This window comes from Epinephelus moara, chromosome 18 (genome assembly GCF_006386435.1).
Source record: "Epinephelus moara isolate mb chromosome 18, YSFRI_EMoa_1.0, whole genome shotgun sequence".
NCBI classification, from domain to species: Eukaryota; Metazoa; Chordata; class Actinopteri; order Perciformes; family Serranidae; genus Epinephelus; species Epinephelus moara.
The window spans coordinates 27,399,828-27,411,684 of record NC_065523.1 but is presented as its reverse complement, the minus strand read 5'-3'; the positions used below and the strand labels follow the sequence as shown (position 1 = coordinate 27,411,684).

At 40.4% G+C, this 11,857-nt stretch overlaps 1 protein-coding gene across 1 annotated transcript; it reads right to left on the bottom strand.

Annotated features, from left to right (window-relative positions):
• Window positions 1-240: 240 nt before the first annotated feature.
• Window positions 241-3,979, bottom strand: alkbh7 (alkB homolog 7). Its single transcript, XM_050068734.1, has 4 exons — window positions 3,591-3,979; window positions 2,146-2,319; window positions 1,851-1,975; window positions 241-1,759 (listed from the first exon to the last, which is right to left on the bottom strand). Exons 1-4 carry the CDS (start codon window positions 3,861-3,863, stop codon window positions 1,639-1,641), a joined length of 693 nt encoding a protein of 230 aa, XP_049924691.1. The 5' UTR covers window positions 3,864-3,979; the 3' UTR covers window positions 241-1,638.
• Window positions 3,980-11,857: the final 7,878 nt, after the last annotated feature.

Below are 11,857 nucleotides of genomic sequence, written 5' to 3'. Positions count from 1 at the left end.
ACATGCTTCTGCCTTTTGATTCATGGAGATGAGCTGCTACCATCTACTGGTCACAATGTAGTTTGGACTTAACTTTGTAAATGTAAAAACATATATGTGTGGATTTCAGTTGACTCATGTTCATTAAGTACTTTTAAAAAGTTGGAATAAAATAAGTTAAAATAATAATAAGTGATAGAGATATGTATCTGAGCACACTGGGAGCAGAGAGAAAAAATTAAAAAGAACAGGACGAAGGAATTCAAGTTCACTTTTTTTATTTGGACATTATTCTCAAGAGTCTCTGTACTATACAGAAGTAAAACAACACACCAAAGTGATGGTCATATATAAAAACACAATTCAATTTAAAGCTGGCATCATTTGTGTCAGTGGGTGGTTCCTAAAATTATGATCAAACTACAGTCAAGACGGCATAGTTGTTGTGGACAGTTGTGTAGGGACCTGCTGCTTATTTCAATCAGCCATTACAAAACTTTAAAGATGCTCCAGTGAACAAACTTTGATAGTAATGTGCTCATTCTGAAAACATAAACACTGTGATACATGTCAAAGTCAGTATTCAGGTTTATTTCAGAGCACTTTTAGTACTCTTGTCTGTGACAGGTGTGACCTGACAACCACATCAATATTTCCCAGCGTCGCAACTGCAATAAATATCCCGGACACTTCATCATAGTTGTATATAATAACAATATACAAACCAAAAAAACATTAAAGATATCCTCTCAGTCATCACTTATGATCCACTATAACAGGGGTAGGAAACATGCAGGTCTGAAGCCACATGCTTCATATGAAAATTAATAACGGTCACTTTTTTTTTACCATTTTAATGTTCATTCATCAATGCTGTCGCCCTAAATTGATTCTAACATTTCTGCAACTTAAACATACATCAATCATCTTCAGCTCAGCCATTTCCTCTACATGCATAAAATTGAGACATTTATGGACATGTACCCCCACAGCTCTCAGGTGAGGGTGGGACTTTATAACGAGGTGTCGACCTGGTGCCAGATCATAAGCAGCAGGCAGACACAACGCCAAAAAACACAAATATAGTGATACGAAATGCAAAACGAGAATGAATCTGGGGTTGGCGAGCGTGTTTGCAAACAATCCTGCATAGAATACCTTTAAGGACGTCTGCTTCAAAGCTGTTGTGTGGGACTTTTTACACATAATAAAACATCCCTTAGATTCAATCCCTTGCCAAACAAGCTGTTTCTGCTTTTCCCAATCATAATGTAACCAACCTGCTCCGTGCATCAGCAAGCAGACTAACATGTCGCTTGCTTTAAAAACGCTCGCCCTTACTCATATTTTGCAAAACCTCACACACCTCCGACTTTTAGTCAGAGTAAATACAAGTTGTTCCTTAGGCTCGATCATGGCTCCGTAGGCTTCTGAAGTGGATGCTCCAGATAAAAAAGAAACTAAGTTAAAACCAAAAAAAGAGATGCAGTGAGCTCACCTGCAGGCATACTTCAAATGCACATGTCGACAATCTTTGTGTAATCACTCTCACTGCCAGACAAAAGTTCCACAGTCCTGTTTTAATATCTTAACAGAGATCATTGAAACAATCCTCTAGATTCAAGTTCTGTTCATATTAAAGCTGAGTGGAAGTGGTAGCTAGCCTGGAAGGTTCCGACAGATGACAGAGATGCGACGCAGCCGAGGCACTCTCTGTCCGTTGAAGACTGACTCCTCGTCTTTCAGGATCTCATGGGTGAAACTGTATCTGGCGTCGTCCCTGTACAGGATGAAACATATCACTGCACTGTGTGAAGTATGATACAACTACAGCACACTCCATGATGAGATTTGTGCAGCATATACTGAACCTCAGTATGTAGAGGGAGAGTCGGGGCAGCAGCAGGTCCAGCCACTCGTTGGTGGCATCCTCCTTCACTAGGCGCATAATACTGTCTGACAGGAGACTCAACCCAGCAATGGTGCTGCCGCAGAACTTAAAGAGACAGAGAGGACGACAGTCAGAGCACAGCTGTTGATAACAGCACAGCCCACACCAAGGGTTGTTTCAGTGGTTACAGAGCTGAGGATGTTGTCCCATGTTAGAAACTAACATTTGTGATTGTCTTTGTCTTAATGCAGAGAATTAAAACAAGAGCAGCCTACCTTGACACTGTCAACGTGAGGCTTGATGTAGCCATTCTTGTCCAGGTCTAGAACGTGCACAGGCCCGAGGAGTGAACTACCCGCGGGAAACGCTACAGATCGGACCCGATTCAGGACCTCCTCACATGCTGCCCCCCACCTCACACGCTCCGTCTCTCGGTACCCGTGAATGGCCTGAAGGAGGAAAAGTCGACACAGCATGAATTAAGTCTTGTGTTAGTAAACTGATGCCTGTGGTTGTACTTTATGTCACCTGGAGCCAGTAAAGACATTGTGTAGATGTGCTTCAATTTGGATTTAATAGTCTATGGCATGCATGTGTTAAATTGCTGCTTAATTTCTAATTTTGTGACATGTCATTTGTGACTAACTGTTATTGCTATTAACAAGCTTGCATTAAAACTAAGCAAAAACTACGTTACATCTTGAAACAGGAAAGTACATTTATTTTCTCGCATCAACAGGTGTAAGATTAGGCCATAAAATGCCTTCCTATATGATTGATATATACTACTGATAGGTGTAAGAGAAGGTTATAATGTAGCCATAAGGCTGCAAAGTGGTCCTTTAAAGGGAAACACCACCCAAAATCAAGAATTGAAAATATGTTCGGGCTTTAGCACTCTGGGCTGAAGCCTTAATCATCCAGGCCTAACAATGCCACTTAGTTTCAGCACTCTAGTTTTTGGAATTTGAAGAGTTATTCAAGTTTACTAATATTTCTGGACTGTCATAGACCATAGGAATGCTACAACAACTGGATGTGCCGCAATTTACTTCAACTAAACAACGAACCAAACAAAAGTCAGTGCTCAGCTTCAGTTGGCAATGTTAAAACCCACAGACCAAGCCAGAACTCTTGGTGTAGTCACCTGTACCCCTGTAATGGGGTCTTAAAGGGTCTCCATATTATCAGTCAGCTGCAGCTATTTCAGAATGCTGCTCCTCAAGTCCTTACTAAGACCAAGACGGTAGATCACATCACTCCAGTTCTGAGGTCCTTGCACTGACTTCCTGTCTGTCAGAGAATTTACTTCAAAATTCTACTGCTGGTTTACAAAGCACTAAATTGCTGACCCTCTGCTTTGGTATGACTCACCCAGATCTGTCAGGTCTTCTGAGACAGGTCTGCTTTGTGTGCTCAGAGTCAAGTCTATATGCACCACATATCTGAAACAAATTCCAAGAAACTTGCAGGTCTGCATCATCTTTCACTTCTTTTAAATCAAGGTTGAAGACTTTTTCTGTTTGCTGCTGCCTGTTATTAATCAAATATTTATTCAGTATTTACACTGCACTTTTATTATTCAAGTACTTTAACTGATTTTAACTACACTGTAACTTACATTCTTGTATGTCATGCCTGTCCTAGTGTATTTTACCTTTTTATTTTCCAGTCCCTAGTTCCTTAATAAACTGCTATGAACTATTAACCACATACTCACATCGTCCCAGTGGTCGTATTCATATCGCTTCTTCTTCAGGCCTAGCTCCAGCTCTCGCATAAAAGCTCCCTCCTCCTCCTCGGTGATGAAGCCCGTCCTCACCTCCACCTGTGAGCCGAGTCTCTGCACGAGCTCGGGGCTTGACCCGACGATGAGAGGCTCATCCCGGAGAGGTGACAGGCCGCTGCTGGCGCCGGAGCTCAGACAGCGGCGGTTAATGACGTAAATATCCGGTTTATGGATTCGTTTTAAAACTGCGAGCAACAGTTTCATCCTCCTGACTGTGATAGTGTCCGTCAACCTCGCTACACTGGCCTGTTTACCGTTAGTTGCGTTTTGGTCTTGTTGACAGAAGTCAAGCGGGTATGTGAGACGCCATGTTGAAAGCGCAATGCATTGTGGGGGACGTAGTCAATCATGTAGAGGAGTTCTTCGCCCAAGTTGTGACTGAAAAGTTAAAGCTTTCGAAAGTGTTTCCTCATCTAAACATAGCCTAAGTTGAAATTATAATTAAATAAATAAATAAACAAACGTGTTTAGGATATTGTCACCTAAATTATAGTATGTCCTGTGGCCAGGGATGGACAGTATTTCTATTACTTGTATTTAAAATACGTATTTCAATTACATTTGAGTATTTTGTAATTTGTATTTGATAAGGTCGATAAAAAGCAAATGTAATTTGTAACAAAATACTTTTGAGTGGAGTAATTTTGTATTTAAAATACTCAAAATACTTTCTCCACGAATCAAAAAACAAAAAATAATAGGCTACACATTCTTATAATATTGGATGTAACAATATTTTTTTTTACTTATTTTTAAAAAAATATATTTTTATCTGTTTTTTTAAACTTGGGTATTTTCTGTATTTGAAAATACAAAATACATGTATTTTATTTTGATACATTTTCTGGCGCCAGTATTTTGTATTTTATTTTGATACATTTATTTGAGGGGTATTTTGTATTTTGTATCAAAATACATTTTGATGTATTTTTGCCCATCTCTGCCTGTGGCATACAAACCAACACTGTGCAGGTGACATAACGTACTCTTACACATTTCTCTGAAATTAATCTTTTATTAGGTATCTTATTTTCCTATATTCTATTAGTTCTAACATGACTTGCATGATTTGTTTTTTATGAATCCCCTTTTATACACATCTGTTAACTTTGATAAGAAATAGAAATATAATTGTCTAAAATTCATACATACATGCCTTTTTCGTTGTCTCTTATTGGTAATATCATATGATAATGATCATGTAAAGGCTTGAGAAGCAGGAAATAATAGACAGTGCTGACAAATTTCATTTACAGCCAATAACTATTAATGATATTTTTGCCCAACAGCTTTCATTAGTAGGCTATATGTGTTTCTGTATTATCTATGTGTGCACGCTTTCAGGCCTGCATACAGAGCTCAACCTTTAAAGTATAGCTGACTGTGTGCAACCCTTCTTCTGGCTGTCTTGTTCTCTTGCTCGCAGATGTGCACACCCAGTGGCAACAGGGAGGAAAGAGTGACTGCAGATGTTGCGGTTCTTCCCTCTGGCCACTGGGGGGCAGTGAATACTTATGATTGTAAACACACCCAGGTCAGTTGTCCACCTGTGCAAACAGCTGGTGAGACCTTTCAAAGTAAAACATTCAGACAGGAAGTGGTGTTTTAAATTTGTCTACTGCCATGTGTGTGATTGCAGGTGGACAAAACACTTACAAAGCTCTTTTTGCAGGTCTGGTTATTGGAATGCATTATGGCGCAGGGGATGTTTGATTACATCACTTGGATTTTGCTCAAATAAACAACTTTTATAACTCTTATTTCTTATGTTAACTTAATTTTCACTATTTATCACAATTGAGTGGCATCCTCCATCATAGTCAGACACAAATCAAACAGTAGAATTAAATAAATAAGGGAATTTGTATATTTCGGGGACAAATCTAGGAACAGAATATGCAGAAATGGTTAAAGAAATAAAAAAATAAATAAAATAAAATCAGAAAAAAAGAAACAATAAATACAGAATAAAATGAATGAATGCAGGAAAAAAAATATAGCTTAAAGGGAAACACTACTCAAATTAATTATTTTAATATGTCATTCCCATGGCTTGGAACTTGAGCTACTCTCCTAAGGCCAGAAACCCGACGTCTCAAACTTGTGATGCCATCAAGAATAAAGACTGGAGCTGCTCCATGGATATAGGGACAGCTTTGTGCCCATGGCCATTAGAATGTTAAACCAAACATAGTAATCTTTTATGGACTAAACTTTAATTTATTGACTGTACAGGCTTTTTATTTTTATTCGATTTATTCTTTTTGTATCTGCCATGATGTTTTTTACTTTTTTTTTTGTGATACTAATATGTTTTTTGTATATTAAGTGTTGTCTGTGTGAAAGCAGCCGACTCACCTAACCTTACTACAAACCAAATCTACCCTCGGGTACTAATAAAGTTACCTTACCGTAACTTACCTTACCTTTAATACATGAGAGACTGATTTTGTGGACCCACAGAATGTTTGTTGCCTTTTTTATACCCAAATGAGCTTTATCCTGTTTTATCTGTCGAACCTCTGTAGTGGGGTGTAGGGGTGCACTGTTCACCTCTCCATCATCAGCTGTGGTGTCACTGTCTGTCTCCACTGTGACATTTTGGTTTTTGTTGAGCTTACCAGTCTACCGGTGCGTTCACACACAAAGGCGCTACTTGAATGACAAAGAGGACCCAAAACTTGGGTTTTCGATCAATATCATATTATTTTTGAGGGCTTTAATGTATGAAAGTAATAGTAAGGTTATCAGATCCAGGATTCTTTTTATTAGTAGGACTTTTCTTATTTTTTAAATATATATTTAACCCACACAATAAAATCCAGGGCAGATCTTTAAGCATTTGGGGCTGAAGCCTCAGACCTCCAAGCCCAACAACGCTACTGAGCTTCAGCACTCTTTTTGGAATTTGGAGAGAGGAGACCATAGGACTAACATGTATGAATTTTGAAAATGGGCTTACTTCCCACACTACTCAGAACATTCCCCTGGGTACTCATCTACTACATCTTTCCCAATTCATTCTCTCTGGAGCAGCTCCAGACTTTATACCCTATGACATCACAAATTTGAGTTTTAGCACTAGCTTTTTGATTTGGGAGGGAGTTGTTCATGTCTGCTAATATTTCTGGACTGTCTTAGACCAGATGAATAACATGTATGAATTTTGAAAATGGGCGTAGCTCCCCTTTAATATTCTTTCTTGTCTGTGTCCGTTGCGTGCCCACATTGTGGACTGTGGGAGATGGGGAACATATTTGGAAAAATCTGAATGGTTGGAAAAGAAACGGAGTATGAAAAAAAGAGAGAGAGAAGCTCTGCTCTGAGAGCAGATAGTGACTTCATCCTCACAAGAGATTCCCCCAGAAAAAAAAAACCACTGGCCTATTTACCACTAAGGGCAGGTTGCCTCTCCCGCTCTCTGCTGCACCCTCTTTTGCTTTGTTTCCAGGCAAACCCTTTCTCAGTGAAATATCAGTATACAAAGAAAGTAAGACATCAAATCTGTGGAGCCTAAAACTGATGTTTAAATTCTGTAGATTAGCTCTCAGAAGGGTCTCTGTCTAGGAGCCAGGAAGAGCTCAAGAAACTATTTTGCTTGTGCAGGACCAGCTGCGTTACCCTACTTCTGAGTAGGTTAATAATTCTAGATGTTTAAAAATGCATTATGCTTATTTCAGCAGGCTGGAAACTTGGATGCAGCACTTTGGTCAATCTCTCTCACACACACACACACACATGTAGACAAATTATGCTTTTGTAACATGAGAGCATGGACCCACACATGCAACATGCACATGCAAACACATCCACTGCATACATACAAGGATTATTAGTGCTCCTTCTGTGAGCCTGCTGTTGGTCTCGGTCAGTGAGCATCCACAATGAAACCAACTCACATTCACCCCCCCTTCAACACACACACACGCACACACACATACAACTGACGTGATGCCCATTTCATTGTTGGATGCCATGTTGCTGCCCCCAGCATTGTATTCATCCAGCCATGATGAGTGTTTTGGATTCATATTCTCATTCCCAGTTGGTGCACTCATTTAAAGCTTCTACGATTCACTGCATTATCATCGGTCAGCTTGTCCTGCAGGCATCATTGTGTCGTTTGTTGAATCATGCAATTAAACTGGAAATCACCAGAAAAATACTTGGCAGCGGTCAGCTGGGAAGGTACGTGTGTGGAACCCATCTGCAGTTACTGCACAATGATGAGCACAGAGAAGTCAAAGTGTCACAGGATAATCTAAAGATTGTTATGCACCACAATATCATAAAAAATGAATGGAGTAGGAGAGAGTGGTTGTTATTGTAGGGCTTTGGTAGAAGAGGTACAAACACCTTAATACTGGTTGGGTGATATTTTAGTTTTAAAGGTCCAGTGGGTATGGTTTAGGGGAACATATTGACAGAAATGATCATATAATAAGTATGTTTCTTTAGTTTATAATCACATGAAAATAAGAATCAGAATGTTTTTGTTACCTTAGAATGAGCTTATGGAGCAGGTCCTCGTCCACGGAGTCCGCCATGTTGCACCGCCATGTTTCTACAGTCATCCAGGACAGACAAATCAAACACTGGCTTGAGAAAGGGTCATTCACTTTTTCGCGACGTGTAGTTAGCAGTCCTTCTGCGAAAAGCCCAAAAGAAGCAGAATAAAAACTCCTCAACATCTGGATCATAAGTTGTCAGAGAAATAAGGTGAGTATACATTAGCAGGTGCTGGGCTAGCGGCCCATCTACAGCATGCCGCACAGCATCAGGAAAAATGAACGTGGAGCTGCTTTATTCAGTGTTTGTGACACTTTAAATCACCGGGTCCATTTGTTTCAGGGCGGAAGAGACCTCTATAAAAGCCTCCTGAACAATGAACACTGAAGGAATCCTAACCAGGAGTTCACGCTTGGCACACGGGAGAAGTTTCAGCTGGTTGCAGGATGGATGCCACTAAATGGTACACACTGCTCCTTTAATATAAAAAAGAAGAATTTATTTGTGAGGGTGAGGGAAAGAGTGTGAGATTAAACAAACTTAAAGGGAAACTCAACCAATTTAACAAATTACATTTACAGGTCTTGGGGAGTACAAATGCATATGTGAAAAAAAAAAGTTGAAGCCCTTCAGGAGCTGCATGAAATCTGGTAAACTGCCTTAAGTGATGTCACATTTTTAAACTGTCCATTAGGAGTTTAACAATGTTAAAATGCTGAGTCAGTAGAGAACTCTTTTAACATAGGCTCACACAGTGATGGCGACACACAAAGAGGGAGAAAGCAGTGAGAGGAGGGAGGAGAAATCCTCAGCTCACATGTTGTCTAGCTGTGAGTCTGAATACTTTTTGGCGTGACTTTCTCATGGGGCTGAAGCTGCAGCCATCACTGCGGAATCTCCTTGTCTTCATACTCAAAACACCATGGCAGGTCTTTACACTTTCAGGCATGTGAGTTAGCTTTGGAGCCTTGCATATGACACTCTGTTCATTCACTTTATGATCCAATTATATTTTGTAGCTTGTATTTATTTTTGTGTGATTGCCATAAAGCATCTGCTACGCTGCCTCTTGACTACCTGAATTAAACTAAGTACAGCATCTGACCCAAACTTCTATAACTAGACACTTCGGACAATCCTCGCCTACCTTACAGTACGTTTCACTGTAGTTATGTAAAGGTGTACATTATGGCAATGGGAAAATAGCCTATTGATATATACCGTAATATATCTTTACCTGATGTATGGCTGTTAACCACAATTTGTTGATGTGGGCCAGTTTTGCAGAGGTTTACATGCAAGTCTGCACTGGGTCTGTGGAGGACCGGGTTCAGCAGGGGCGGAGTGCTCTACATGCATCCAGCCATTGAATTATTCAGCCTTATGAATCATTGAGTCACGACACTCCTTTTTAGGCCCTCGCCTCAGAGCTCCAGCCTCACAGCTACCCACCATTTGAACATCTGACAGAGGAAGAAAAAACAACAGAGAACAGTCGTCACAAGTTTAATTACTTTCTCCATCCAGTTGTGCTGAATCATTACCTTTGTTTCAGCAGATGTGCTTATTATTGCTCACAGATTTCAGCATCCAAAACAATGCCCGAAGTTAATCATATATGCTAAATATGCTAGTGTACATACTGTTAATTATACTGACAAGCATCGGCATTGTCATATATATATATTTTAAACTGTACTGTATTACAATGAGGATTTGTGCACCCCTATCTTACAGAAAATGTGTGGTTCCAGTCCTTGTGAAAAGCAGGCTACAATTTACACTCACTCACAGAGACTCTGCTGCGGAGAAGAGATAGCCTATCATGTTGCATTATTTTTCTCAGCCAAATCAGCTATATATACACAGACATTATCATGTATCTCTATCTCTTCTATAGAGACAGTGTATGTGTTCTTGTGAGGTAACAATGTTTTATGCATGGGTGGCCTGGGAGCTGTTGCTCTTCGGTGCTTCTCGTGCTGGCTGTGTGGAATAACAGGTTTGGACAGAAGGCTGCTGCTCCTCAAAGGCTCCAGCTCTGAAGGGCAATAGATAATTTCACAGATCATCACACCCAAGTGTAAACACACACATTTGTGAAGGCGCACATCCACAAGATACATCAGCCTTTAAAGTTGGAGGACTTTTTGTTTTTTTTGTTTTTTTAAAAAAAAGCAAAAATGAAATATGTTTCATTTGTGCTCACTACATTGTGAATTATTTGTTCTTTTAGCTTTTACTGATTTTTTTGGACACCTGAGTTGGGATAGTGTATAACAATCTGTAGAGCATAATAACACATCCACTGTAATATTAATATGTGCACCATCATTCAAGTGGAAAACAGCCATTAACTAGCAAAAGTAATAATAATAAAATAAAATGAAAATTGCAGAAAATAATTATGATGCTGTCTCGGATTCAAAGCATATTATTATGAGCATTCAGTGTTTCCCACAGAATTAAAATCTATCTGTAATGGTAGAGGGGTTGTAGGGTGGGGAGCAATGACAGCTGATCACCGCATATCAGCTGTTAGTGCTGTTCAAGGCAGCACTGAAGAACCATCCCTGTGAGTGGCTCTCCCCCGGCTTTCTCTGCCTGGATAGCATGAGCTAACACAGCACAGCATTATCTCATCACTATTGTTATATTTATTGCTTGGACAGTTATCATCTGACACCAAGCCATTAATCTCACACTGAAACGGCTCGACTCTTGTCGTTAAACTTGTCAATAACCACTGGGTAATGTTAGCTTTGTGATGCTAGCAGTTAGCCCTGTCACTGTGTCTCCAGGTCTCACTGTGAAGTCATCAAAATCCAGTGCTTGGGCAGTGACTTGTGGTGTCAGATACAGACAAAAAGAGCCGTCCTTTAATGCTGGCATGATACACAGCAGGTTGCTGTTATAGTTTAACAGCGACCGGCGATGTCAGGGGGAAACGCAGCGGGACAAGAACGAAAATATGGACGGCGAAAGTCCTAGGGCGGGTGGGAGTGGTGATGGATGGGTCCAACAAATACTGATCTTCAGCCAGGAGAGCAGTGTATGTGTCCCGTGAGACTATGAAGCCACAGTCTGTTATTTAATCCTAAACCCAATCACGTGCTTTTGTTGCCTAAATGTAACCGCGTGCGTTTGTTGTTGAGGGAAAAAAGCATACATTTGCGGTGTTGAACCCATGTAATGCATTTATTAGGGCTGTCAGGGGAAGCTTGCCCAGGGCACCAAATGTGCCTGCTCCGGCACTGCTACAAGACACTTACAGAGGCCTTGTACATCTCTTTGCAAACAACCTCATATTTATTTATTTTTGGTTTATATCTAGTAATGCAATAAAATCTCGCATCAGTTATGCAAGTGTGTGACTCGGAGTGCCAGACACAACAGGCGTGTGCCAGATGCTTTCCAGAGGCAAAGAGACCACGGGGGTCCAGGTGGGGCTTGGTGGTATATCCCCCTTTGGCTAGAGTGACATCTCTCATTCAGTTAAATGTGCGCAGGTGACAAGCTGTAGCATGGGAGTCACCCCTCAAACTCCCCAGAGCCCCCTCCCCACCACACACCCCTCTACACGCTGCTCAGTCATGAGCTGTGATGGTGTGGTCATTATTTTTTACATGGTGTTTTATTCTTCATGCTTTGATAGGTCTTGTAGGATAAAGAGGCTGAGGCGCTCTCCA